The sequence below is a fragment of the Taudactylus pleione genome, unplaced genomic scaffold (assembly GCF_031769625.1).
Source record: "Taudactylus pleione unplaced genomic scaffold, aTauple2 ptg000083l, whole genome shotgun sequence".
NCBI classification, from domain to species: Eukaryota; Metazoa; Chordata; class Amphibia; order Anura; family Myobatrachidae; genus Taudactylus; species Taudactylus pleione.
In genome coordinates this window covers 4224606-4252376 of record NW_028284485.1, presented here as the reverse complement: position 1 = coordinate 4252376, position 27771 = coordinate 4224606, and the positions used below count along the sequence as shown (strand labels likewise).

Sequence of the window (27771 nt, the reverse complement as noted above, 5' to 3'; positions counted from 1 at the left end):
CCCCAACTCCCCAGGGATCCCTGGCCTGGGCTGGTTAGTGGTCAGGGCTGATGCTGCGGCTGGGGGGCCCGGTGAAAGGACTCCCCTGGCTGTGGCATCAGTCCCACGCTAGAAAGGGTCTGGAGCTGGTTTTATATATAGGGTGAATCTCACACAATTTTTTTTAACCCTATATTTAAAACCTGGTCTGGCCCTGCTGCCTGCTGCTGGTTCCCAAATTATGATAGAACCCTATTCATTATGTTCCCCATACTTTTAGGAACCAGGACTGGCTAGCAAGTCTGGGGCCGGTAATGCTTTTAGGGGGGGGGGAACCTATGTCATTTTTTTTTAACTAAAAACACTTTATATTAGGTATTCAGCCAGAAACATACACAAATCACACTGTTCTATGTATGTTTCTGCCAATCCCGCAGCTCAGGAGGTGAGTGTTAAAAACTTCAATTTAACAGTGAGTTTGCTACAAACTCACCCGAGATTGTAAACTCGATTCTTAGTAAATTTGCGAGTTTCTTCTTTTCCATATAAAGTACTTCCTAGTTTGGCCGATGGTGAGTTTAGTTGAGTTTGCAAACTCGCATGAGTTTTAACAGTGAGAAGAGAAAGCTCACTTCCAAACTCGCACCTGTATGGTCTTAGTAAATTTGCGTGTTTGAAAAAAAAGGCTAAACTCACATGAGTTTGCAAACACAACCAAACTCGATTCTTAGTAAATTTACCCCTTAGTGTATAGTAGACTATCTTTCCTAGTGGAGGAGCGCTTTTTTTGACAACTTTTATTTTGTCTGATTTTCATTTGTGATAGGTGAATATAACATTATAGAGCTGTGTGGACCACAGGTGTTTTATGTTTTTTTTAGATTTTGTATCATACCGATACTACCCATTCCGTCCCCACAGCACTATCTTTGCCACAAGGGTGCCTTTATTCTCCTTCTCCTGTCTCCCACTATCTGATTCTTTCTGTATGCCTTCTTATTGCATTCAGGTTCAATGAGTGTTGACTCTCCCCCCACCTTACATCCTACTACTCCTGCCCCCACCCTACTCCATCCACCTTGCCTATTTTAACTACTTTCTTTTACCAGCTATAGCTACAGTGAGTTGCTATACCCTACCCATCACTCCCTACTCCAGTCCTCCTGACTCAGCCGTTAGTGATGTCATTAATTCCAATATAATCCCATTTTATTAATATAATTGTGTTATTTAATCTCTGATCCTTTTTTTGTCATATAAATAAAAGATAACAATAAAAAGATAATATCAGGTACTCATTTATCAGAATGATACAAAGAGGGTGATACTATAACTAATAATAAATAACTTACAGTTACTGTATAACTGTCTTTCCTGCTCATACTGTATTCAGCATTTTCTGTATCTAGGTATAAGGATGAAGAGCATTATTTCATAGTGATAAGTAAATCTACCCCCCTCCCCCTGCTCAGAACATAGGCTTCCCCATAGTATTTATCACAAAGGGCTTTGTGTTAAGGTTTGGAATTGTGACAATTAAGCTGACATGATGCTATTTTTGTCGCTATCCTTTTAATTAATAATATGCACTGTGATTCCACATCGCTCTTAGCTTACCCCAATCAACGCTCATACTATCTGAGGGATCTTCCACCAATAGCAAGAATATCTGTTGTGGATTGGGCCTGAAATATGTAAAGCCCTACTAAGAATGTGTTTAAAAGGGTTAAAAATTGTGCATCAGTGAAGGAGGGTTAACAATGATATTATAGTAATTGCATGGTGCACTGATAACAATGTAGATGTTTTAAGAGATAATAATAAAGGCAAACATATTATTTACAATAATGAAGGTTGATGCTGTCACCAGACTATATGCAAGATTCATAAATAGCCCAGAATGTGCCGTATATGCTGCTAACAATTAAATGGACATCTAGATATTGTATAATTAACAATATATTTTTATCTTCTCTATTTTCAGTTTTGATAGACCACCTGAATTTTAACTAATTCAAATATGTCAAAACAATTACCAGTGAACATGAGTTAATTACCAACTATTGTGGCTTGAAATATATTTTTGTGCAATTGTATATAATGTAAACATCTGCTTCATTTGAAAAGGTAGCATAAAGGGTAATGTAATGCTAATGAAAACCTAAAGGTCCCACAGTGTGTTATACTGTTCAGAGGCTACAAACCTATATATCTAGCAGATATGAGTAAAATAAAAGCCTAATGAAATTTTCAAGGTTGGGGACAAATTACCAGTCAAAAAACGCATATTTATTTCCATTTTTGCTGAACATACATTTCATGGACCAGCACAGTCACCAAATAACCCTGATTTAACCTATTAAATCTGCCACTGTTGTTTGTTCATCCTGCTCCTTTGTAGCCCAACACAATGAAACATGTTGCTGTTATGAGTTTGAAAACGCTTGGGAAATTTCAGTAGGACATAGAAGTACACACTTGGGAAACATTTGTCTTGGCTGTACCTGTTTAGGAATTTTATTACATCTCTATACTCTCCATAATCTGGATTATCTGTATAAAACAAGAACTCTCTTTCTCAGTTGAACTGAAAAATTTGCTTTTTTTTAAGATACGAAGATTGATGTTTGTAATGTCAATGTTAGGTTACAGAAGAATGCTAGCATGCTATCAGCTGTGCTTTAACAAGGAAAGAAATATATATTTATTATTTAATCTATATAATATATAATATTTTTTCTTGTAATATATGTATATATTGATTTAGGTTTTTTCTTTTTGGAGCTATTTCCTGCCAATATCTATAAATCCATCTCAAAAGCCACTGTCCCACTTTGTGCCTAGGTTTGCGCATGTACACAAAGACTTCTGCCAAAGAGAAGCTGTGCAAAACGACATGGCAGTTTTGGTGGACAAGTTTGTAAAGCCCAAGGTGAAGGTAAAGGGTTGGTTTACAAAACCACATGTTAAACCACATTATGAAGGCAGACTTATTAAGTGTGATTCTAATGGGATGTAGTTATTTTACGGGTGGTTGAAATTCTGGAACCGGAATACTGATCTGCGGCCAGCACACCTGCAACGGAATCCCGACATCAGTTGAGATGCCGAAACCAGAATCTCGACAGCCGGCATCCCAAACATAACTTTAGCAGGCCAGGTTAACTGGTAGGGGAGAGTTAGGTTTAGGCACTATGGGGGAAGTTAGGGTTAGGCTTTGGGAGGGGGGAGGTTAGGGTTAGGTTTAGGTTTAGAAGCTTAAGCAGGTGAGCATTCTGAGTATTCTCTGTCTATATAAGGATTGTAATTTGAGGGAGAAATCTTAGTGTGAATTTGGTTGTGTTTGTATCTGTGTTGTGCATTCTTACTAGGGGCTCTATTTACTACAATCTGCATTTGTAATGTGTGAATTGTGAATTCAGGCAATATCACAGGGATTTACTACAAATCCCTTGCAGGGACAGAGCTTGCGATAAACTCTGTCCCTGCAAATCCCCTCCGCACACTTATTACAGTGACAAGTGCCGACACATGCGCCGACCGACCGTCACTTAGCTCTGCCCCTGGTGCTAAGCCCAGTCCCCTGTGATCACTGACCCCCTTCACCCCACTGCGAACCCCCGTCCTTCAATTACACTTACCTACAGTCATCGGTGCTCCGGGGATGTCCTCCGTGGCTCTGGTCAGCTGACATTCCATACTGCACTGGGACTCAGTCAGGTAATGACCAGGCACCAGAGCAGGATGGGAGACCAGCTGACCGGAGGGAGGACATCACGGAAGCACCGATCACCGGTCCCTGGACTCAGGTAAGTTTTTTTTTTACTATTTTTTTTTTTAGCAGTGATCATCTTGTGGTCTGTTTAGACCACACAGCTGATCACTGGGGCTGGCTCCAGGCTCTGCTCTGCCCGTTAGAGCACAGCAGGAGTCCGGTAACTGGGGGGAGACCCTGGATAACGCCACCTCCAGGGGGCGTTATTATCACAGGGCTTTCACTGGTATTTTTTCACAATTTATTTTTAGTAACTGTGGCCAGATCACATTTCCCATTACAATTGTGGGAAATGTGATCTGCTTACTAAAAATAAGTGATAATTAGGGGTTGGAGTAGAATTTTACGAATTCTACTCCAATTGCCCTTTAGTAACTGTAGATGATACTAAAATAATGTGAAAAGGGTGTGAAAACACCCTTTTTCCCTTTATTTTAGTAAAAATAATGTTAATAAATACAGCCCATAGTGTGAAGTGAAACTAGGAGGAGGGTCTGAATCTAAGGTGAAGTGACACTAGGATGAGGGGCTGAATCTAACAGCAGCCTGGGAGACTATTTAAACAGTGTTCAGACTCATTAGAGCTTGAATACTTAAGTGAATTGTGAGTTAGAATACAGAAAAAGGTGAGTTATTATACACACGCAGTAACATATTTCCGATGCCACTTACATCTGAGACAATGTTTGGCCTAGTGCAGTGCAAGGGATGTAATGCATTTGTTTTACAGGAAGAATTCTGGAGACTCAGCTGATGCCCAATCTGTTAGCAATTTTCTCTGCCACAGGAGGAAATAGCAAAACTGCATGCTGAGATATGTAGGATGTCTGTGTCCTTGAGGTCACCACTGCCTCAGAGAGCCCTCAGAAGACATACTGCCTGAACTACTGTGGGCTCTGAAAGGTAGAGATTTCCAGAGGGACACAGACACCTCCCACAAGCTGTGACACTGCAAAACTCATATGCTGTTCTTGCAGGGCTGGAAGGTACATCTAATATAGGCAATACAGAACAGGAAGATATGGGGTCTTCCACTGACTACAGAATAAGGAATAGGAACATGAAAATTACATCTTCAAAAAAGACTACACTTCTCTTGAGAGCTTCCATTATTAGAGGGGTACATCTAGGAAACACTGCTGAAGTAGAGAGACAAATAAGGTGTTTAACTCGAGCTACAGCTCCAAGGGATAAAGATTGCATGCTGAGAATTGTGAAGGCAGCAAGAAAAGATGGAGAGGTGGATGTCATTGTACACCTAGGGACAAATGACCTGGCCAATGCAGAAGTAATGGCAGTAAAAGATGAATTTAGGAAGTTTGGGACTGCTCTAAAGCAGGCGGCAACCACTGTAACTTTTTCAGAAGTATTGTCAATACATAGAGGGGAAGATAGAAATCATTGCATCAGAAACTTTAATGTTTGGTTATAGAAGTGGTGTTATGAGGAGGGATTTGGATTGACAGTCCATAGCCACGCCATCTGGCAAGATAAAAGCTTATACAAATTTGATGGCCTGCACCCATCTTCAAAAGGAACTAGAACACTGAGTGAAAAGTTTGAAAATGTCACCAATAACTATGTAAACTTGAAGAGGGAGACAGTGAACCAAATAAGAAAAAAGAAATCTACTCCCCCATCCAAGAGGTATTATTTCTGCTGGAACAGGAAGTATATCCACAGCAACAGAAGATAATTCGGAACAAAACCAAATCAACATAGACAGAGAGATGAACATACCTAGGAACAGGAGAAATAAGGAAACAAATAAAACTCTAAGAGCAATGTGTGCAAATATTAGGAGCTTAGGAAATAAAATCCCCGAACTAATTGCAATAATGACAAGGGATGATCTGGATATTGTGGCTTTTACGGAGTCATGAAAAAAATATATATTTACACAGCACCTGTGTAATATTCAAATTGGAACAGCAGCTCATAAAATGTGTATTCTAGGAGGATCCTTTCCATCCAGCATGTCAGTTTACCTTACAGAAACTTTGCTTCTAAAACTTTCACAGTGGTAAGAGTAAAAATATATAGTAGTAAACAAATTTTTTTTTTCTTGTTTAACAACTGCTATGGATTTTTAGTCACTTGGCATTTGTAACCTTATAAACTTTATTTATTTATTTATTTTTTCATATACAATTGTGTCAGTAATATATCTTAAGCTATTAAGAATATAATGTTCTTATCTTATATGTATGATGTTTTATGTGTAATATAAAATTTTAAGTATTAAGAAATCTGGATAATGGTGTTCTGATTGATTGTTCTGCCACATTGGGACCTCTTTTTAATTAGCGCATCACCTATATATGTATTTTTATTACGGAGTCATGGTGCAATGAAAATCATGACTGGGGCATAGCTATACTTTATTTACAAAGGACAGAATGGGAAGAATAGGATGAGGAGTAGCAATATATGTCAAGGTAAGAATAAATACTACATTAATACATAGTATTGAAGAAAAAAACGAGTCCCTTTGGGTGACAATAGAAACAGGGGAGAAAGTGATTCTTTGTATTGGGGTGATTTATAGACCACCAGGTCAGGAAGAGAAACTGCACACTAAACTATTGCAGGACATCACGAAAATGGCATTAAAAGGAGAGGTTATAATCATGGGAGATTTTAATCTACCAGATATAAACTGGGAGGTGTCTGTGGCAAGTTCCACTAGAAGTAGGGACAACCTGAAGTCATTGCAGGGAGCCTCCCTCCAGCAATTGGTGAGGGAGCCCACTCAGAAAGATGCAATTTTAGACTCTATAGGGAGGCAGAATATCTGATGTAAAACAACATCTCCACCTGTTCTCTTTAGAATGTTTGATACATCTCCCCCTAAACATGCTAAAACAAGTGAGTATGGAAGCGTGACCCAACTGGCTGCAAAAATGGTCACACAACAAATTGGAAACCACAACCATTCTACTAAGTGTTTTTCCTAAAATGCAGGCAGTTTGGGAGTATGCACACAGTCACAAATCCCATGCACTTTGTGTTTTGAGCCTTTATTATCTGTTGGTTTGAATCTGAATAACTCACACAATGTGTGGCAAAGTGCAATCTTTCATATGAATAAAGATGCAGGGTGGATTAGCATTTCTCAATGTTTGTAGATATCTATTTTTACATAGTTTCGGGTTTGGTTTTTCGGTGTTTTTTTTGTTGTTGTTTTCTGATGGTTTTGCAAGCTGCAGATTTACTAAACCCCCCAAATCAGTTCAGTGCTGGATCCCCAGGGAATTAATGTCCCTCCCAAAACATGCTCAGGACTATTTCCCACAGCCCAGGTCTTGGCAAAACAAAATTACAAAGCTATTTCAGGAACCCAAAGTTATTGAGTGGTCACTCGTGGATACTCTTATAGGAATGAATGGGGCCACTATGATTGGTCAACTGCTACAGAGGATCTGCTAAACGATCTGTAAGTAACAAATTGGTAAACAAGTGGTGTTGGGACCTTTATTTCTATAAAGAAAAATCAGGGGGACCATATGCCATTTTTCTTTTATTTACTGTATTTTTTTTTACTACCAGCCTCTGCTTAAAGGCTTAGAGCTGATTATCAATTGGGGTGGAACCCCACTCCATTTTATTTGAATGGTGGGATTTTTGCATTTTTTCACAATTTATTTTTACAAAAATCCTGCATGCAATCCTAGGGATCAGTGCAGTACATGAAACCCCCTGTAGATTTATGTCAGTTTGTTGGAATTTTTCCAGCAGATTTCCAGAAGGGGAGTGGCTTAGAAACCAATGGGCATTGTTTATAATTTTAAAATGACAGTCACAACTGATGCTTAGTAAATGCTGTTTTTTGAAGCTCAAAATTGCTGGCTATGCGCATAGATTTTGAATTGACACCAAACCCACCACCTAGTAAATTTTCTACTTAGGTGGAGATTGACTGAGCAGCAATTTGTATGGAGATTACACACTGCCACAGATAGTGTGAATTAATCAGAGCGAAAGGCTGGAAACACAAAGTTTATGGAATGTGTAACTGTTTGCAAAATCCCAAAATGCATGCATTTTAGGTAACAGAACATAATAAAAAAAGTGAATACAGTTTCAACACCTTCATAATCCCAATATCTATTTAATTAACTGTTTTAAAGCAAAGGTATAACATTTGTCATCTTTAAAACTTATGGATGAATTTCCTTGCAGTTTTGAAATTCCAAAATACTAAAGACAAAACCACTGTGTATTCACCATACTGTAAAAACATCATTTTTAAAAATCCAACACGGCACATAACCTTTCCAATTTTTTCATCTGTAAAAATAGAATTAATCATATTTGCAAACTGCTACCAAGACATCTGAACAAAAATTAGCTGTTTCTGTCAGGCGAGATAGATAAACAGCGTGCTATTTCAGCTGTCTGACCAATCAGAAGGTGATTACAGTATATTTATAATGAGGCCTATCATTAAGCATTGCATTAGGAGGCAAATAACATTTCTCTTAAAATTAAATTTTTTAATTAATATATTAGTTTTATTGAGTAAGCAATATTCATGTATTTACTATTTATTATATTAAAAGCGCAATATTAATTTATGTTAATGTTAATTTACTTTTTTAAGTGCCGCTTACTTTTTTAAGTGCCGCCTCCTGGTCGATTGCTAGGCTGTGGGTTACCACCCACAGCTCTTGCGATCGACCAGGGTGATGGTCACGATGGTCAAGACCATCGCGACTATCGGGGCTTGCGACGAGACCCTAAGGTTGGGTCTCGTCAACTGCAAGCCCCAGGGAGCTGATGTCAATGGGGCTGCCCCCAAACAGCAAGCGTTCCATAAGGAACGCCTCCATTTGGCCGGCCATGCCCCCTGCCCGCCTCCCAAATGGGGCAAGACCCGTAGCGATGGAGCGCCCGTCTCTAGCCGGGTCTCGCGCATGTGCGCGTCGGAGCCGGCTCCGACGTGCGCATGCCCAATGGGGAAACATCAACCCGGTTGTGAGCGCTCAGCAATTGCGACCGGGTCTGAATGACCCCCATAGACTTCAAATAGACTAAACCCATTAAATTAGCTGGTATAAGCAATGCAATTCCCTAATATCGGGATGTGTCGGCACAGAGGAGAATGGAGAACAGGCCTATTTGGGGGGAGCAGCACAGTCCCTTAATGGATGCTGGACTGGGTAAAGGCAGAACTGACTCCAGTCATAGAAATAGCTTGTAGCTGCTGATGGAGCTGTGTGGCAGTTGCCGATGGACCAGCTGTGGAGTCTCAATGTATGTCTTGGCTGAGGAGAAGATAATATCTGCTGGATATTCCTTTGTGCTGGCTGGCACGGCAGGCGTTTCCCATACTATCAGTACTTTCTTCAGGAGCATGCTCTTGAAGAAAGCACTGATAGTACAGAAACATGTAGAACACCTACCTCTGTTCATCCACTGGACAATATATGGTTGCAGACCCACAGGAATACCCTGATCCTTGTTACACAAATGCTGGCGGTACACACTGGCTGCTCAGGACTGTGTATTGTGTTTTCAAGCATTTGCCCACCAGCGCCACTCCATTACTGCTCACAAGCCTGTCACAGCTCCCCACCTTGCAGGGGTACATTAATTGGGAGACACAGTCTGCTTTTTGTTTTTTTAAGAATTATTTGTTTGTTAAGAAAATACCGTTATTCTTTGAGTCATTTGTGACATAAAAAGAAATGTAATCCAAATGGCCAAGTAACATGTTTTTTTATTGAAATTTCAAGAAAGGGAACCAAAAGCAAATGTGACCTTATAAACACCACAAATATATAGTAGTGGTTCTTGTTTGCCAATAAGTCACATTTCTAAAATAGTAAAAATCAGGATTCTATGGGGTATATTTACTAAAAAGTGAGAGTTTTTAGAAGTGGAGATGTTGCCCATAGCAACCAATCAGATTGTAGCTATTATCTTCTAGAAGGTGCTAGTGAAATATTACATGTAATGTGATTGGTTGCTATGGGCAACATCTCCATTTATGAAAACTCTCACTTTAGTAAATATACCTTTATGTGTAGGTTTTGACATTTTAAACGCACTTTTTTCATTTTTTGCTGACTCTATTTAAATGCTTGATATGTGTAGGGAGAATATGGTGTCCAATGAAGGCCTACCATACACTTTTTTATTTGACACAAGATGGGGGAGAGAAGGGCTTCATATCCCCAAATCTGTGAAAAATTATATTTTATTGTATACTGTTTCCGGTATGTCTGGTGATCTCCAGCCACAAAATACGTAGGAAAATATTGTTTAAAATAGGTGACTCCTTTTTTTTAAGACATGTGTGTGCTGTCCAGTTTTGGGGATATAAATCATAATGTGTCCTTCCCTATCAATAGAATGCTTTCTCTTTTTCCACAATGCTAGGTTATATTGACAATAGCTGCTAAGGGGGCCAAATTATTTGAAATATGGAACTCTTTCATATGTGAGTGATCCCATATTTACAGGTATAATTATGGACATCATAGGCCTCCAATCTATATATGGTAAACATCTAATTTCTGAAGTGCAAGGTAATATTGTCTGATGATTACAGCTGATCCTACAGAAAAAAGATAATGCATGTGCACATTCTAGTTAATTCTACAATTAACATGGAGTATAAATTAAGTTCTTAGCACTTGCCAAAAATGCATGCCCATCCAACACGTCAAGTTGAGCCTCATCATATGGATCCTTATTATGCCTAATACTAACAAATGATGCAATTTGTTTTAGGAACCTGCCATAATTGTGCCCATTCTAATATGTAGACAGCAATGTAGGAACCTGCGCTAATTAAAATCACCTAAGGGAAGATGGGAGGGGTGATAATACCAAGTAGAAGGTTATATATACAAATAAAGAGCAGGTGGTAGGGGAGCTTGGAGTGCACACCATAATTTTAAACAGCATACGAGGTGCAACCATGCTGAGACTTGTAGTACCATGCACAAAAAATGCATGTGCACACTCTAAGCACTTAGAATACTGATAATCAAAACAATTGTGATGAGCTCTAGAATTAACATTAGATATAAATGAGGTTTTGGGGTACAATGCAGCCACAAATTACAGTATATCAGTTGTAATGTTACACCTGGTAGTCACAGGGAGGTGACCCGAGAGGGAGGGGTGAGTGGGTACAAATTACCCGGGCCCGGGCTTGCTGGCTCTTGATGGGCCTGGTCACAAGGTAAATAGTTCTGTAGTGGAAAGAGTACAATATGCAGATAGTCTCTGCGGGATGACCGTCTTGTCCAGATCTTTTGATAGTCATAAAGCACAATAGTGAACTAGAGTGAATGTCTTTTCTACTTTGATAAATAGTCTCAGTCCTGTATCGATCCCTGTTAGGAATGTGGAAAGTACAGGGTTGAGTGGATTGCTGCGTACCACACTCCTTGTAGTTTCTTTTAAGCTGGATACACACCTTTGCAATCACTCTTTCTTATGCAATGTATCGATTGACTCCCAATCAGATGTCCTGACCACATTCCCGATATGCTCATACACACCTATACAGTCTTACTTGTGACCTTCGATCCCGGACTGACAAAATATTGAAAGAAAATTATTGTACCACCCACAAAGGTGGCACTGCAGCTGGTGTAAAATCGCAAGAATGGTAAAAGGTGTGTACACACTACACGTATTGGTCCAATCAGGCCTGGTCAAATTGGATAAATTTTAAACTGCATATAAGTTCCAATTCTTCAATTCAACCAGTTTTTATCCTACAAAACATGATTGAAGTTGTGTACACACTCTTTTAATATTGAAAGATTTGGTTGAAATCGAAAGCACATACCGATGATTGTATAGGTGTATACCCAGCTTTACCTCACTCTGATTGCAGCTGGTTGTGCAATTTTTTCCCCCTGTCTCAGTTCCAGCTGCTGCTTCTCTGTATCTGTGCTGATGCTGGAGGTGGGGTGGGGAAGGGAGTGTTTGGTTCTTCTCACCCAACCTTGCTGGATATCATCTATCTGACAAGGGGAGTTGTTTCTTTAGTGCACAGGAGTCCTTATAAGAAATAATTTCCTTCATACAAATTTGGCACTTCCAACTTGGGAGGAATATTAAAGTTATTATTAGAACATAACTTTATTATTTATTAATGATATATAAAAATATTGTATAAGCAAAAATGCTAAATATTAAAAGATAGGGAGTTGTGTATAGTAAATTTTGGATATAAATAGTTAATCTAGTCTTATAATAATATTCACTGTCTGTTTTTCATAATGATTTGTGGAAATAGTGGTGGTAATTGTAGGGGAAGTCTCTGAGTTGTAGTTGCTCAGTTGTTGTACTATTTGCCATTCATTAAATTAGACTATGGGCCTGATTCAGATTTGGGCATATAGTAAGATATAGCAAGTAATTGTGGACCTGGAAAAACCATGTTGCAATGCAAGGGGTGCAAAAATAGGTTTTTTGCATGTGGGGTAAATACTGGCTGCTTTTGCATGTAGCCCACAAATGCTGGACAGATTTTTTTTACACTACAAGTTAGATTTCAGTTTGGATACACCCCTCCCAAATCTAAATCTCTGCACATTTTACATCTGCCCCACCTGCAGTGCAGCATGATCTTACTCTATTCCCAAATCTGGATCAGGCCCTATGTGAGACCTATCATGTGATGTTGCAATGTTGCTATTATGTAGTGTTTCAATGTGTCTAGTATGTAATCATCATTTGTATCACATAAGGCTGTTGGACTGCTGAATATATTTCTCTTCTCTGTGTGTATGTGGTATCACTGCACCGATCAAAGGAAAATATAGTGTAAACATTTTTGTTGTTATATTGCAAGGTTTATGTATGTGTGGGACATAGAATTCACCTTTTATTATCCAATGGAACAGTTGAAGCATCCGTCTCAGCTTTAGTTGCATCCCCTCTGTTCACTTTAGATCAACAAATCAGTCATTGACTGTTGTCAAGGTCACTCATGTGTTATGTGGGTTACTCCTTAAGCTATCCCAGTTATGGGCAGTGCAACCCAGAGTTTATTATTACTCTGATCAATAAATCAGTCACTATGCTGTAATTACAGCATATTGTTATATAAAGATGTTCTTTCTTTTTCTAACATATGTCACTAATCGAGCTATTTAATTATGTATGTTGTGTACCCTAGTTCTTATCTGATCGAGGCTCTGGGTCCTCTATTTCCACTAAGGTAGCTGAGGACTGTGGTACCTTTTGTCTCAGTGCTGCTTGAGGGGTGATGGTGTGTCAGGCTTGATCTCGCAGTGGTGTGTGATCTAACTTCTCCAATGTGGTATGGTGCTACAATCATGTGGTGTGCCCAAACTGTTTCAGATACTGAGTAGCCTTTTTAAGGATGTTGAATGCAACCACAAAACACATTTCTAGTGATGTAATATATAGAACATCAGATGATCAATAAAAACCAATAATGTCAGGTTTATATATAATTTAATTACGCATGTGCATGAGACATAGTATAGTATTTCATGTTTGCTGACATTTGTGAGGTTGATTTAATTATTATCCTGTTTAAAGTATGTACTTAATTTATATATTTATTGTGTTAAGATGTATTTATTGTATTTTTTTCCTGCTTTTATTTTGCAATGTACATTTTTAAGTGTTTTGATTATACTTTATCATGTGGCTATCCTCACAATTGGTTTTGTATTGTTCTGTGCTGGGTGGCTCTCACTGTCAGTGCCAGGACAAACAAGTCTAGAGTATAATAATCATTACTGTGGTCTTCCTCTTGTATCTTTTTCTGTAATGTTAATAGTCAGTCTTTTTGGGGAATATTCAATTAGGTGATAGAATAGCAAAAATCCTGCACCTGCAGGGTTTTTCCTGCAGGTGCGGGATTTTGCTATTCAATTATTGTGCAGGGTTTTTAAGCTTTTCGAGTGCCAGTTGGTTTTTTTGAGCATCTACAGAGCACAACCAATTTTTCCTAAAACCCATAGTTTTAGTAAAAATGGTCGGAAAATCCCATGGGATCCTGGTGGCACCCCTCCTAATGACTAATTAAGCAATTGGACGTTTCCATATAGCTTAAGTAGCCAGTAATTACTCACCTTCCAAAGAGCTGTCTTCTCCCAAAGTGCTGAAAACCAGCATGCATTTTTTAAATTGAATATCATGGGTATCGGGTGGCATACCTGCTGTATTCACATATGGGCTTAAGGTTTGTGTGATTTTTTGTGGGGAAAACCTTGTTCCCAATTGTATATGTATATTGTAAATTGTATAAAAATTTATGTGTGTTATCACCAGAGTGAGTTCACTCTATTATTAGTGTATTGCTTCCCAAATCTAGTCTAGGTTAGATCAAGGTTTGATTCTTTTCCTTTGTAGGAATTGGTGAAGTAATTACTTTGTGTGTTCTTAAGGTAATCCTCAAAGTATAGTATGTTGATAACCAGAGTCTAGAATGCCTGATCTAGTCATTCAAATGTACATTATCAAAATTAAATTCTTGTAAGCATATTTTTTTGGATTTCAGTGAATTTTATTTTATTTTGTTATATATAATATTTGTGTATTTATTTTCAGCCATTGAACTATGAAAAAAAGAAATTATATTTACTTAACATTGAAGGTGTAAATACTCATTTGGATTCACAATTTTCTCACCTGGGACCCTTTAAAGATACAACAATGTTAAAAGTCATTGTTGGTGATGTTGATGAAGCACCCTTGTTTACAAAGCCTTATTATGAGTTGGATGTATATGAGAATGCAAATACTGGCACTGTTGTTGGAATGGTAACAGCCTATGATCCGGACAGTGCTAGTAGCTTAGTGAGGTAAGACAATTCTATAATTTCAAATATTTTTTATTTTATTTTTTTACTATGCATTCAGTTATAAACTGTTTTAAAATACAATTTAAAGCAATCAAATGTTGGCTATAGTTGTTTATTTTCAGAAAGTGTTTATATATTTTAGCCTGGGATCCAAGCCCAACCAATCCAGGAATTGTTTAGCATTTGTTAACTTATATGTCCCTCTTCTGTGAAGGATGAAAATACCTAAGGGTTTTTTTTCCCCATGTCAGGCTTCCTCAGCATCTGTCCTCATTATAGAAACTGCAAAAATGAGATAAAAATCTAAAAACAGCTTTAGTAATCTTTAACTCAAGAGCCAAAATTTGTCATTTGACTGTCATTCCTGCCAAGCCACATCTTTGTTTTAGATTACAATTAAGAAATGAAGTTTGAAATGGTCTTAATGCATCAAAATCATCTGGAACTTTCTTCAGCAATAGATGTAAAAGGGATGCTCCTTGCATTCTTAAAGTATAATGGACAGGTGGAATGAAAAGGTAATCAGAGCAGCAACATGTGGAAATGTCTCTTCAGTTGTTCTTGATTAGATATCAGTACCTAGGCATGTTGTCTATTCCTTTGTCTACAATGGATGTTCTCACACTAAGAAAGAACTAATCAGTGATTGCACGTATTCTTTCAGCTCATCAGCTACATCCACAGAAATGTCTCCTTGTTAAGATATATATATATATATATATATATGTGTGTGTTTCAGTATATACATTTATGAATATATATATTGTAAATTGTTTCCTTTAATCCATGTATTTTAAAAACATTTGAATCATTGTGAAGATTGTTAAACTTATTGCAGATAAAACTAATATTTTTATAGGTCTATATGTAAATATATTATATTAACTAAAAAAAACTAAAACATGGAGAATAATTATAATTTTATAGGAACAGAGAATGTATCTAGTGTACAGAGAATATATATATATATATATATATATATATATACTGAAACGAAAAAACTGCGGCACTCCAAGACTGTATAAACAAATGCATATATTGGTGAACAAACCAACTTTTCAAAGCCTCCAGGCTTTTTTGTCAAGGTAACACCATAAGTAATATGCAAAAGTGACGTGCACCTGGCCGGGCACCTCCCTCCTGCCTCCCGGTCTGCGTGAGAGTGGCGTGCGGTTAGGTGGTTTAAAAGGTAAGACGCTTTTGTCACTTTTGTATATTACTTATGGTGTTACCTTGACAAAAAAGCCTGGAGGCTTTGAAACGTTGGTTTGTTCACCAATATATGCATTTGTTTATACAGTCTTGGAGTGCCGCAGTTTTTTCGTTTCAGTGTCTGTGTTTCTCACTGAAGGCACCCAAGCAGCTGCCTATCTAATTGAAGTGCCGGTCCATTTTTGTGATTGTATATATATATATATATATATATATATATATACATACATACATATATAAAATATACATATATGTCTCCTCAGTGTGTAATACTCAATGGAAGATGGGACAGCCTTAGGAGAGGAGGACAGGCTGCCAAATCTGTCAAACTATTTTATATGCAGTGTGTGTATATATAATATATATATATATATATATATAACATTTCAGACACTGTTCACAGCAAATGTAGCCATAATATAGGATGACTAATTATAAGTTGAGATTTTTCTTTGTGGGTGGGACAAGCATTTCTTGATTAACAAGTTGAACTATTTAGAAAGGTTGGAAGGAATTTTATAATGCTTATAAATTAAAGTGTCAATGTAACTCTATTTGCTCAATAGACAATATTGTAAATGCCATAGGCATTATGTGAACTGGATCATAGACTATGATGTTAGGGCAGTCAAACTATGTTTCCTCCTCTTATAGAGAAACTCACCACATTTGTACTTGCTCATTTCATGCACACACATTGTTTAGTTACAAACAACAAATAAAGGTTGTTTTTTTAAGGATTATTTATTAAAATGACTATGGACACTATACTTGATATAATGGGTTTGTTCACAGCAATGCCACTGTCGTGTGCAATGTTAATAAAATGATACAATGCTATATATTTCCCTCTGATGTCCTGTATTACAATAAACTCCTTTGTGATATCATGCATGAATTGGTAGAAGGCGAAGAAGGTCAGGGTTGCAATTGTATTCAGTGCCTTTACTGTGTAGTATAAAATATCCTAACGGTATATTATTAAATGTATTTTGAGTGGAGTTAAATCCATAGTACATATTTTTATAGCATATAGTTCTACATCACCAACAATACATATTTTTATGAGTTTGTGTCAGCCCATTAAATTATGTACAGTAACTGTACCCTACTTGAGAAACATCTGTTTAATCATTAATGTGTCTATAGGGCGTTTAAACCAGGACGTATTGACAAAGGCGAAAATTCCTAATATGCTCATAATATATTGCATGTTGTTTACTACAGTACATTAAGTATGATGTGATGTTATAGTAAAGTAGGTAATGCATTAGGAATTTATCCTTGCTAAAAGTAAATAATGTCAGCAATATCATCAAATCTGAATTCTATGGGGGAAAAAGTAACTAGGGCCCTGATTCAGAGCCGGACGCTCTGACCAGAGCGCTCGCTCTGAATCAGGGCCCACCTCCATAATTATGGAGCGTCCTCCTGGACGCTCGTATAGCTGTGGGTCACCACCCACAGCATTTACGAGCGTGCAGGGTGATGGTCGCGATGGTCTTGACCATCGCGACCATCGCCACTGCGAGCAGAAGCCTGCGGTTGAGTTTCTCAACCGCAAGGCCAGGAGTGATTTTGGCTCTATCAGAGCCAAAATCACTCCCACTGACATCACTAGTGATGTCAGTGGGGCCGGCTTCTGACGGTAGGCGTTCCCTTGGGAACGCCTCCATCTGGGAGGCACGCCCACCAAATGGGGCGTGCTGTCAATCAACATTGACAGCACGCCCCCTTTGATCAGACACTCCGAGCGAAGGAAAGTCCTTTGCTCGGCGCGTCTCACGCATGCGCACGACGGAGCTTCCTCCGTCGTGCGCTTGCGTAGTGCAGACCATCGACCCACTTGCGAGTGGACAGCCGCTCGTGAGTGGGTCTGAATCAGGTAAAACATCTATAATAACCGAGTAGGAGAGTCTGGCAATAAATTGAAGTGCGTACTTCAGCATACAAAAAATTTGGTCGATAAAATGTAGAGTTTAAATGAAAGCAAATAAAAGATAGCAAATCCATTGAACAGTCACTTTATTTACATGGTTGTTGATTTTTTCACACATTCTGGTCAAGTAAACCAGATGAGTGTATTAGCTTTTTATATTTTACACTATATCATTAAAAAATGTAAATCAGAATTTTTTTTGCATTTCCCACCCTCACTCCATCACCTATTTAGCATTGCGGCTTTATTTTCCTGGCAATCTATTTGCATTACTGAATTGACATTTCCATTTGAACTACAGCAGGAAAGAGGACTATCAATTGGAAAAAAAAACAATGTTATTCCGGTTTATTGGATTTGGATTTTGATATTTATATTTTTTATTTATTTTGTTGCATATATTTATATTTTATGTCAAGTGAGTCATTCACATTTTTTTATTAAATAATGTAATATTCTCTCTTGTTTATATGACACTTCATTACATTATAATTTTGTGTGCAAATATGGTGTAATGTGACTGTATATCTTACTAATAGTGTGGAAAGTAATATCTCTACACTATAGTGGGGCATAAGTATACACACTTATTTGCCTGACATATGGATGGCTTGAAGCTCCTGTTTTTGAGCTTGACCATCTTGAGATTTGTCTGACTCAAAATATAAACATACAGTAAATGTCTATTATCATGAGCATCTTTTCCTACATACATTAGAAGAACAAAATAATCTACTTCTAAATGAGCCAGTAGATGTTTAATTTTCTATACAGGTATTACAAAACAATCAGTGATTAGGTAATGCAAATGGGAACCGTTTCATAGTCTGATTTCATGAATTTATGAGCCCTCTGAGTCACTTTTTAATAACATGTCTAAATTGTTCTTTGCACCTTATTGTGTCACTATTTAACAAACAAAAACCACTGTACATAGTGCAGACTACAAATCTCGCTTCTCACACACTACATATAATGTTCTAAACACACTATACATTTCTGCACATACTATACATGCAACACTAAATATTATTCCTTATACTCACAACATATGCTACCATACATATTCCACTCTGAACAGAATGCATAGTCTGGTCTGCAAACATAGGGCCTGATTCAGAGCTGTACTGTATGTACTTTGGCCGCATTGCATGCTTGGAAATAAATGTGTATCTCCATCTGCATATAGAGCTGGCCCCTTTTGACCCTCAATCCACCATTGCTGAGACAGAATCATATACAGTAGCCCACTCAAAACAAGATTTTTTTCCTATTGCAATCCATCTGGTCCAGTATTCAATCTGTGGAAGTGTTCTTTAACCTTTCTGTTTGTTTATATCTTCTCTTGTTTTATTGCTATTACTGTGTTTGTTTCCTATTGTAAGAGGCTGTGGTGTATGCTGACACCTTGCAAATAAATGTTGTTATTATTATTATTATTATTATTATTATTATTATTATTATTATTAATATTAATAATAATAATAATAATAATAATAATAATAATAATAATAATAATAATAATAATAATAAATAGGGATAGCTACATGATCCCCATGCTACACTAAATCCTAGAGATGTGTTATAGACATTCCTATGCTTCAGGAAATCAGAAGCAAGCCACTTTTGAATGACTGTTTTTGCCTTGACTCCTTTCATTTATTTCCATAATGTCGCCTCAAGGACTAAGAGTGTACCTTGATGTAACCTTATATTACAGCAAATTTTGTCTTTCAAGTATCATAAGATAGGGCTGCAATTTTGCACATAATGTTACTGCTAGATTTGGGCAGCAAAATACCCTTAATCAAGCTGGCATGTGCAAATATTTTCATTTTAGCCATGCAAACACTAGCTGAATATATGTAATAATGTCAAGGCAAATGTCTTGATTCAGTGTTACTTATGTCCCTTAGGTGAACTTATAAAGTTTTATGTTAAAATAAAAGAACATAAAACTTGATTTCTAAATATATAATATTACATCTAAAGTATCTTACATAAGGTGGATAAAACTGAATAGTAAGGGATGGAAAATAAAAATATTTGATAAAACAAAATATCTTACCTATAACGTATTTAAGAAGTTTAATTTTACTTAAATTATTATTTTGTTTACCTAAGAATCAAGTACCTCAAAATGCACATAGATAACATTATTGATTGTATTTACACAATAAATTAATTTTTTGTTAGTGTGAGCATACTTAAGGTGGGTACACACCTGACAGATATATCTGCAGATGATGGTCATTCATACACACTGAACTGCCATCATCTGCTTGTGCCCTCGGGTCGAGGCGGCTGGGGGGGCGGGACAGGGGCGTGTCCCGCCCCCCTCCTCGCGGCTGCCGCTGTGTCTGCAGACATATCTGTCCATCGGCTGTGCAGCACAGACAATGCGATATGTCAGTGAACAACGACGTTCACTGACATATCACGCGTACACACTGGCCGACGTGCAGCAGATATTGGCAGATTGATCGGCCAAAGTATCTGTCAGTATTTACCTACCATAACACTCAGGTAAACTGTGAGTGTAATTTCTAGCTGAACTTAAGTGTATCAGTTTAACAATAAATATACCCACCTCCAGGGCAAAGCAGTCCTGTGGTGAATAGCAATAGAGTGTTTGTGTAGATACAAGTCCCAGCGGGATGTATTCAATATCCCAGCAGATGAGATGCCAGCCATCAAAATACCGCTGCCGGTATCCCACTGCCGGGCAAAATGCAGATGCCGCTATCTCTCTTACAATCTAGATACTTGTGTCTGAATCCTGACAGTCAGCATCCTGATCATAAGAGACCGGACCCAGGTAAGTGTTAACCATGGGGGGGTTAGGATTAGGCACTCCCCAGGGATGGTTAGGGTAAGGAGGGGAGAGGGGGGTTAGGGTTAGGCACCACTCAGTGGAGATAAGGGTTAGGCACCCCCCCAGGAGGGTTAGGTCTAATGTGCGGGAAGGGGGCATTAGGTTTAGACATCCCCAGGGGGACTTAGGGTTAGGCACCACCAAGGGAGTTTTAGGGTTAGGCACCACCAAGGGAGGGTTAGGGTTAGGAGGGGCAGGGGAGGGTTAGGATACTTACCACCCAGCATCGGGATTACCTACTGTCGGGCTTCAACTCTCTGGATTTGAACGGGCGGCTGAACAGCCACCGGTGTTTCAATCTCATTCCATCCCAGCCCTGTTAGCCATTGCTTGGACATGCCAGAACTTCTAGAATTACAAGCTCTTTCATTCCATGGCTGCCAGAGCATGCTGGTATTTGTGATTTTACTTGCACTTGCATGCCCTGGCAGTCAGGGCCAACTGAAATTTAAAGTTTCACAATGTACTTAATAAAAAAGCAAAACTCAGTGTTGTATTATTTTGTTTAATATAAGTACTCCCTTTTATTTATTTGCTTTTTTAATTATTGCCTAAACCCATAGGATATATTATTCTTCCATGAAGAGGTAGACCAAATGGATCAAAAATAAATTAGCCTTAGATAGCAAAGAAGATTTTTGTCCTTGCAGAGCTGCAACACAATTAATCACTTTATTGACCTTAGGAGACAATTTTACAATAGTGAATGACATTGTATTTTCCACACTTCAGGCAATCAGGCACAAAACAATATTGAATGACTGTTTGTGTATTGAATCATTTCAATTACAGTTCACAGAATGACAGCCAATCAGGAGTGACTTCCCTGATTGTCTGCCGTTATGCAAGCTGTGATTGGCTCATGGCCAGCTCCATATTTCAAATTATGTGGCACCAATGCTCTTTTCTCTGCCTACTGCCTGGTGCATTCCACACCACTGCAACCTGGGGTCCCCTCTCTCTGAGACAATGCCACTTAAACAGGTTGCTGACCCTGCCCTGTACTTTCTCCCCTCCCAGATTTTTATATGGGTCTGGCTATTTTAATATATTTTATGTGGATCTGGGGCTTTTCCAATGTATTTTATGTATTTCCGACTTTTCTTTTATTTATATATGGAGAGAGAGAGGGAGAGAATTGACATTGCTTTCCCTGTATATGTAGCATAGAGTCTGGTTTTTAGTGTGTGTGTATGAATTTACAGCAGTTTTCTCTCCTATATTGCTGTATATGTAGTTTCATATGTAATATGACAGATTGACATTTTATTATAACAACTACCCCCACAGCCAATACTTTGAGAATTTTTAAACTGGTTTAAGCACCAATTGATTCCCCACCTCAGTAGTAGCTCCACCCACATTATCCACAGCTCCGCCCCCCTCTGCCCCATACCCATGGGGGGGATCCCTGTCTATTGTCAGTACCAGGCCTCACCACTTTGGAAGGCAGCCCTGGTTGCAGGTATCCTGGCTGCTGTAGTGTTACTCTTACATTAGGGCAGCAAAATAATTTAAATCGGGCATATAATGATTTCCTTTCAGACATTGAAAAGTGAACTAACAAGAAGAGTAAAACATTAAGAAAAAAACTAAATATAAAACCAGTTCAATAGAAAATAATAAGCACATTTATGCTGACATGTAAACTTTGCAGTATGTACACAAAGTGGAAAACATGTCTAAAATATATCCCAAATGAGTGGCTGGCTTTGGATACGTCAGAGAATTGAAACTGCCCATTTATTTTGCTGGGGATGTTCAACATAATCAGATAAGCTATTTGAAACAAGTTGGAATAATTTACTTGTATTTATTCAGCTTTTTATACATATGCCTGAAAGGGAATCAGTATGACATACCGCCGGACCTAATCCCGGCGGATGAAATACCAACGCCGGAAGTCCAGCAGATGAAGATCCCGACATCGCCTTGTAAGTATCAAAACTCTCACCTCTGCCCCCTTACCCTAATCCTCACTTAGGGGTGCCTAAAGCTAAACCCTCCTCCCTGCTCCCTAAACCTAACCCTCCCAGGGGGGTGCCTAACCCTAACCTCACCCCGGTGGTGCCTGACCATAACCCCACCTTCCCCTAACCTAATCCTAACTCTCCTGGTGGGGTGCCTTACTCTAAATCCCCATGGGAGTCCTTAAAACTACCCCCCAGCTAACAGGTCCCGACGCCCAGTTTACCTACAGTACGATTGGTATGATGGGCATCTGGATTTCGGCGTGGGACTGATGAAAGGCATCAGTAATTAGATGCCTATCATTAGTCCCATGCTGAGATTTCAAAGTTGGGAAGCTGCTTCCTGACTACATACCCCTGAAAGGTATGGGACACCATTAGTGCTCCCTTGCTTCTTATTTCTAGGTTTTTGTGTATTAATCCTCTGGTTGGTGTGGAGGCAACACACATAAACTTTAATGTAAAGTGGTGCATGATTCATAAATTAGAATGGTTTGGTCAACAGTAATTATTTCACTATTCATCATGTTGACTTGGATGAACTCTCGACTTGCCGTATGTTGACAGTAACAATGTTGACATTCATCATGTCTACATGGACTATATGTCAGCATAATGAAATGTTGACAAATGGTCTCCCTGGTGGTCTAGTGGTTTCTCTCTTTGTCCTGGCAGCTGCAGCAACTCCAACAGTTTCTTCTGGGTCTCGGCGGTCACGTCAGGATCAGTTCCAGTTAGTTCTGGTTAGTTTTTTCCCTGCTATCCATAATCCTAATCTCTACACCTAACCCTCCCCTCAATATCTAAACCTAACTCCCCCAGTCTAACTACAACTTCCCCCCACAGCCTAACCTTAACCCTGCCAGTGGCACCTAACCATAACTATCGACATCCTTAGACTGTCAACATTTCATATGGCACTAGAGAAGAGGGGAGATTTCAACACAAACCAAAATAATAGAAAGTACCACTAGTTTATTTAAGGTCAGGCAAACATGTCCCGTTTATACTCAATGTGGTGATGCTACCAAAGAGTAAGTCAGTTACTGTATGAAAATAATAAAAATAACTATTATGGGTAGGGGCATTCTTATTTGTAATTATTGGATTGTATAGTTACATTATCATAAGAGTTTGCAGAAGCCGGCACAGGGGTAAAGCTTTGCCACTTCTTCCTCTGCCAGATCATGGACTAGCCCATTTCCCCTCCCACTGGTATATACACTACTCACCTGGGCAGCCAGTTGAGTCCAGGTGAGTAATGTATGTCCCAGAGGAAAGGGGTACAGGGTAGCTCATGACCCTTTGGAGGTGGACATGCTGAATTGGTACCCCCTGCAGCGTGATATTCATGGCACGAGTGAACCTCCAAGTCCTGCCAAACTCTGCTAATGTTAGGTGTGTTTTTCTGCCAAAAATGCATCTAAGTCAAAATGTGATGTGACTAGGATGCACCAGGAGACAGTGTTGATTAATTTGTTATGCATCACTTTTATATATCACACACAGGTCACATCAGGGGCAGATTTGGCCACCGGGAAACTAGCCTACTTCCCACTGGGCCAGACACCTCCCATTAGCAGCCCCTTCAATGCCATGGCCATGCTGTGCTTTTACGACCATATGTGCAGGGGTGGGCTGGGCAGGTGGGAATATGCTCCTCTGGGCCAGTCCCCTTTAAGAGGCATTTAATCAAGTATCCTGTGGCCTGGAAGCACTTACTGCAGCCACGCCACATCATTTACAGCTTTCCACTAATTCCATGAAAGGAAGGCATTTATTTTCTTCCAGCCAGGTTCGAACTGGCCCAGTGGGTGGCCCCACTCACTCAGAACCCTGCCCTCTACTAAGGGAGTGCAGGACCCAATATGATGATGCCCTCATCTGTTTAATCCCCCGGGCAGTGGTGCATATTAAAACAGCCACTGCCCAGCCCACCAATGCTCAGCCACTGCAAACCAAATTGCCGGGTGTATGCTGTGATGCATGATATGCTATTGGCATGCCTGGCTGGTCCTGGCAGTAGCTTCTAATTTCATCCTGTCCCCGGTGGTGGCTCTGACCTAAAGAAGGAGTTCAGCTCACTGCAGCACTTTCCAGCACCACTGACTGACCCAGCCTCCCATAGTCACAGCCAGCAGCAGCTTTTGACAATATAAAAGCTTTTACATTATAAAATGGGGTGGTAGGATTGTTATAGGCATGCAATGTATAAGGGGTGGTAATGGCAATACCATGTTATGGAGGAGGCAGGTAATGTAAATACAATGTTTAAGGGGGGTGATGGGCATAAAATATAAGTAATGGTCATACAATATATAAGGGTAGTGATTGGCAATCTCCACATTCCCTAATTATGCCATTAAACCCTTTCACATACCTGTCATTAGTCCCCTTCACATGCCCTTTATGTGCCATAAGACTCCTCCAGGTGCACCTTATGTGCTATCACACTCCTCCGTATGCTCTTTATGTTAGTGTTAATTATCAACTCTCAGCACACACTGAAATAAGGATTATTTTTATTAATTACAGTAGAGGGGACCATACAGTGATAAATTAGGGGGGGGGGATGTAGTCAGCATCCTTGTGTGCAGGATGCCAATGGTTTGAATACAAGTGCCAAAACAGGTCAGGATCCCGGCTTCAGTATCCCGACCCTCGGCAGGAGTAAGTATCTCAAGGTAAGTATCAGGGTGTTAGAGGGAGGTTAGGTATAGGTAGCGGGGTTATGGTTAGGCATTAGGGGGAGGGTTAGGCTAGGCACCGGGTAGGGAGAGTTAGGATTTAGGTGCAGGGAGGGGGAGGTTAGGTTTAGGTAGCTTGGGGGTGTTAGATTTAGGATGTGGAGAGGGGGAGGATAGGTTTAGGCTCTAGGGGGGAGGTTAGGGTTAGGCACAGGGGAGGGTGGGTTAGGGTAGGGGTTAGAAAAATACTTACTGTTACTTGCTATGGCTGTTGGGATGCCACTGTCGGTATTCTGACCAGCAATATCCCGACAGCTAGTATTTCCTACCAAACCCATTAGGAGGAATAACACAGCTCCCAGACCACTGATTTGTGGTATCATTATTAAACAGGGGAGAGGGGACAGTACACTGATATACTGTATGAGGGGGAATAACAGCTCCCAGCCCAGTGATTTGTGGTATTATTATTAAATGGGGTGAGTGTCAGTACACTTACTGTATGAGGGGGAATAACAGTTCCCAGCACACACTTATATGTGGTATTTGTATTATATAGAGGCGAAGGGACTGTACAGTGATATATTGTGGAAAAAAATTGCTCCGGCCTCACACTGATGTCTGGTATTATTATATAGGAGAGAGGGGACCATACAGTGATATATGAGGGGGAATAACACAGCTCCCAGCACAAACTGATATGTATCATTATTATATAGAGGAGAGGGGACTGTTCATTGAATTATGAGGAATAAAACAGCTTTCAGACATCTCTCTTTCTGTTCCTCCTATACCTTTTCCTCTCTCCCTCTCCCATCTAATCCTCATTTATCAAAAACTTTTATCATTCACAACAAGTGATAAAACTTATTGTGTATGATAATTGGTGCTCCAGCCAATCATCTCCCAACTGTCATTTTTCAAACATGACAGTTTGGAGCTGATTGGCTCGAGCACAATTATCGTACACAGCGAGTTTTATCACTCATTGTGAATGATAAAACTAGTTGATAAATGAAACCCTTAGGCCGTCTCTTGCTCTCTCTCCTTTACATAACCCTTATATACAGTAGCATCACCCATTTAGATATGCCATCTGATCCCGCCCCCTGGACAGACTTCACCTCCTCCCATTTAGGGCTGCTTCAGAAATTTCCCAGGCTGGTTTTCCATCGCAATGCGCCCTTGGGTCAATAATAATTTTCAACAAAAAGACGCCTGGTGCTAGCAGAGTCTCACGGGACCAGGTGCACTGGGAGGGAATGTTTGGCATTATTGCAGCAAAGACGAGTGAGGACACAAGTGTATAGACAATATTTACAAAGTACTGGAGTAAGTGACCTGAAATTATATGACAATCAAACTGCATTTCATATGTAATGAACTATTAACATGGTAAAAGAAAGATTCCATACATTGCAGGAACCTTTAACTGTCCAAAAATATAACCATACAGGCAGAAAGAGCGTCACAATTGAACATAATCCATTTCCATTGAAATGTTCATGTATACAGTAGGAAGCGAGCAAAACATACGCTCGTTTATTTGTTAAAAACGCCCCCTGGCCGCTCGCATCCTACGTCATGTCCGCTATTTATTAGATTAATCGAGTACATCGACCAGCTTATGAACTGCTCGCTATTCTTGTGGTTGGTGTTTGCTACCACAAATTTGCGAGCAGTTCTGGCTATAAAATAACCCAGTGACGTGGTCAATGACGCTGCTGTTTTAAATATACACACCCATAAAACGCCCGTTTTGACCTTTAAGCACGCCTGCGTTCGGATCTCCACTCCCCATTTTCAAGCACCTTCCCCTGTTACCACCCACATACGCCTCATTCTGTCACTCAAAATAGCAGGCACTCGCAATATAGCGTACAAACGATTTTCGGCCGCACTGACTGGTTCGCGCATGCGTACTAAAAACCGTACGCATGCGCAGATGTGCAAACATCGCTCGGAACGAGCGTACTGCCGCTAACGAGCGGCTCTGAATGAGGGCCTAAATCCCTTATTATGTAGTACACAACCAGGTCTGAGTGTCAGACACACTGATAGTGCTAGAAGAAAGACTCACAGGTCAGAGAGACACACTGACAGGTTATATACATACTGATTGTGCTCACCATCTACTTCTGCAGATTATGCTTCTACAGACTACCTGGAGGTTGTTCCCTACTCCCAAAGCTGTGTTCTGTGCACCTATATAGATACATAGGCATCAGTGGTCTGTCTTGCTGCTTCCTGAACTAGTTCCACTTCCTCTATGGTGAGATCCTCCTGCAATGTCCAAAACTCTTGATTGACAGGGTAGGTTCCCAATTGTTTTTAGTACCCAGGGCTTTTTCGGGGCAAAGTGATAACCCCCCATTTGGTGCAGCTGGCAGTATAATAAATTAGTCAGGATATTGTAGCCATAGCCCCTTTGTGCAGCTAACGAGTGGAACTTGTTATCCACATACATTATACATAAAAATCACTGCTGATGAGTTCCACTCATCACTTCCAGCAAAGTACTCCCCA

The 27771-nt window shown here is 39.4% G+C and overlaps 1 protein-coding gene across 1 annotated transcript in view; it reads left to right on the top strand.

Annotated features, from left to right (window-relative positions):
• CDH18 (cadherin 18) overlaps nt 1–27771 on the top strand; it is an 810171-nt gene that overhangs the window by 691156 nt on the left and 91244 nt on the right. The window contains exon 7 of the mRNA XM_088468265.1: nt 14309–14562. Coding sequence (XP_088324391.1) covers nt 14309–14562 — 254 coding nt within the window. The remainder of the gene's footprint in view (nt 1–14308; nt 14563–27771) is intronic.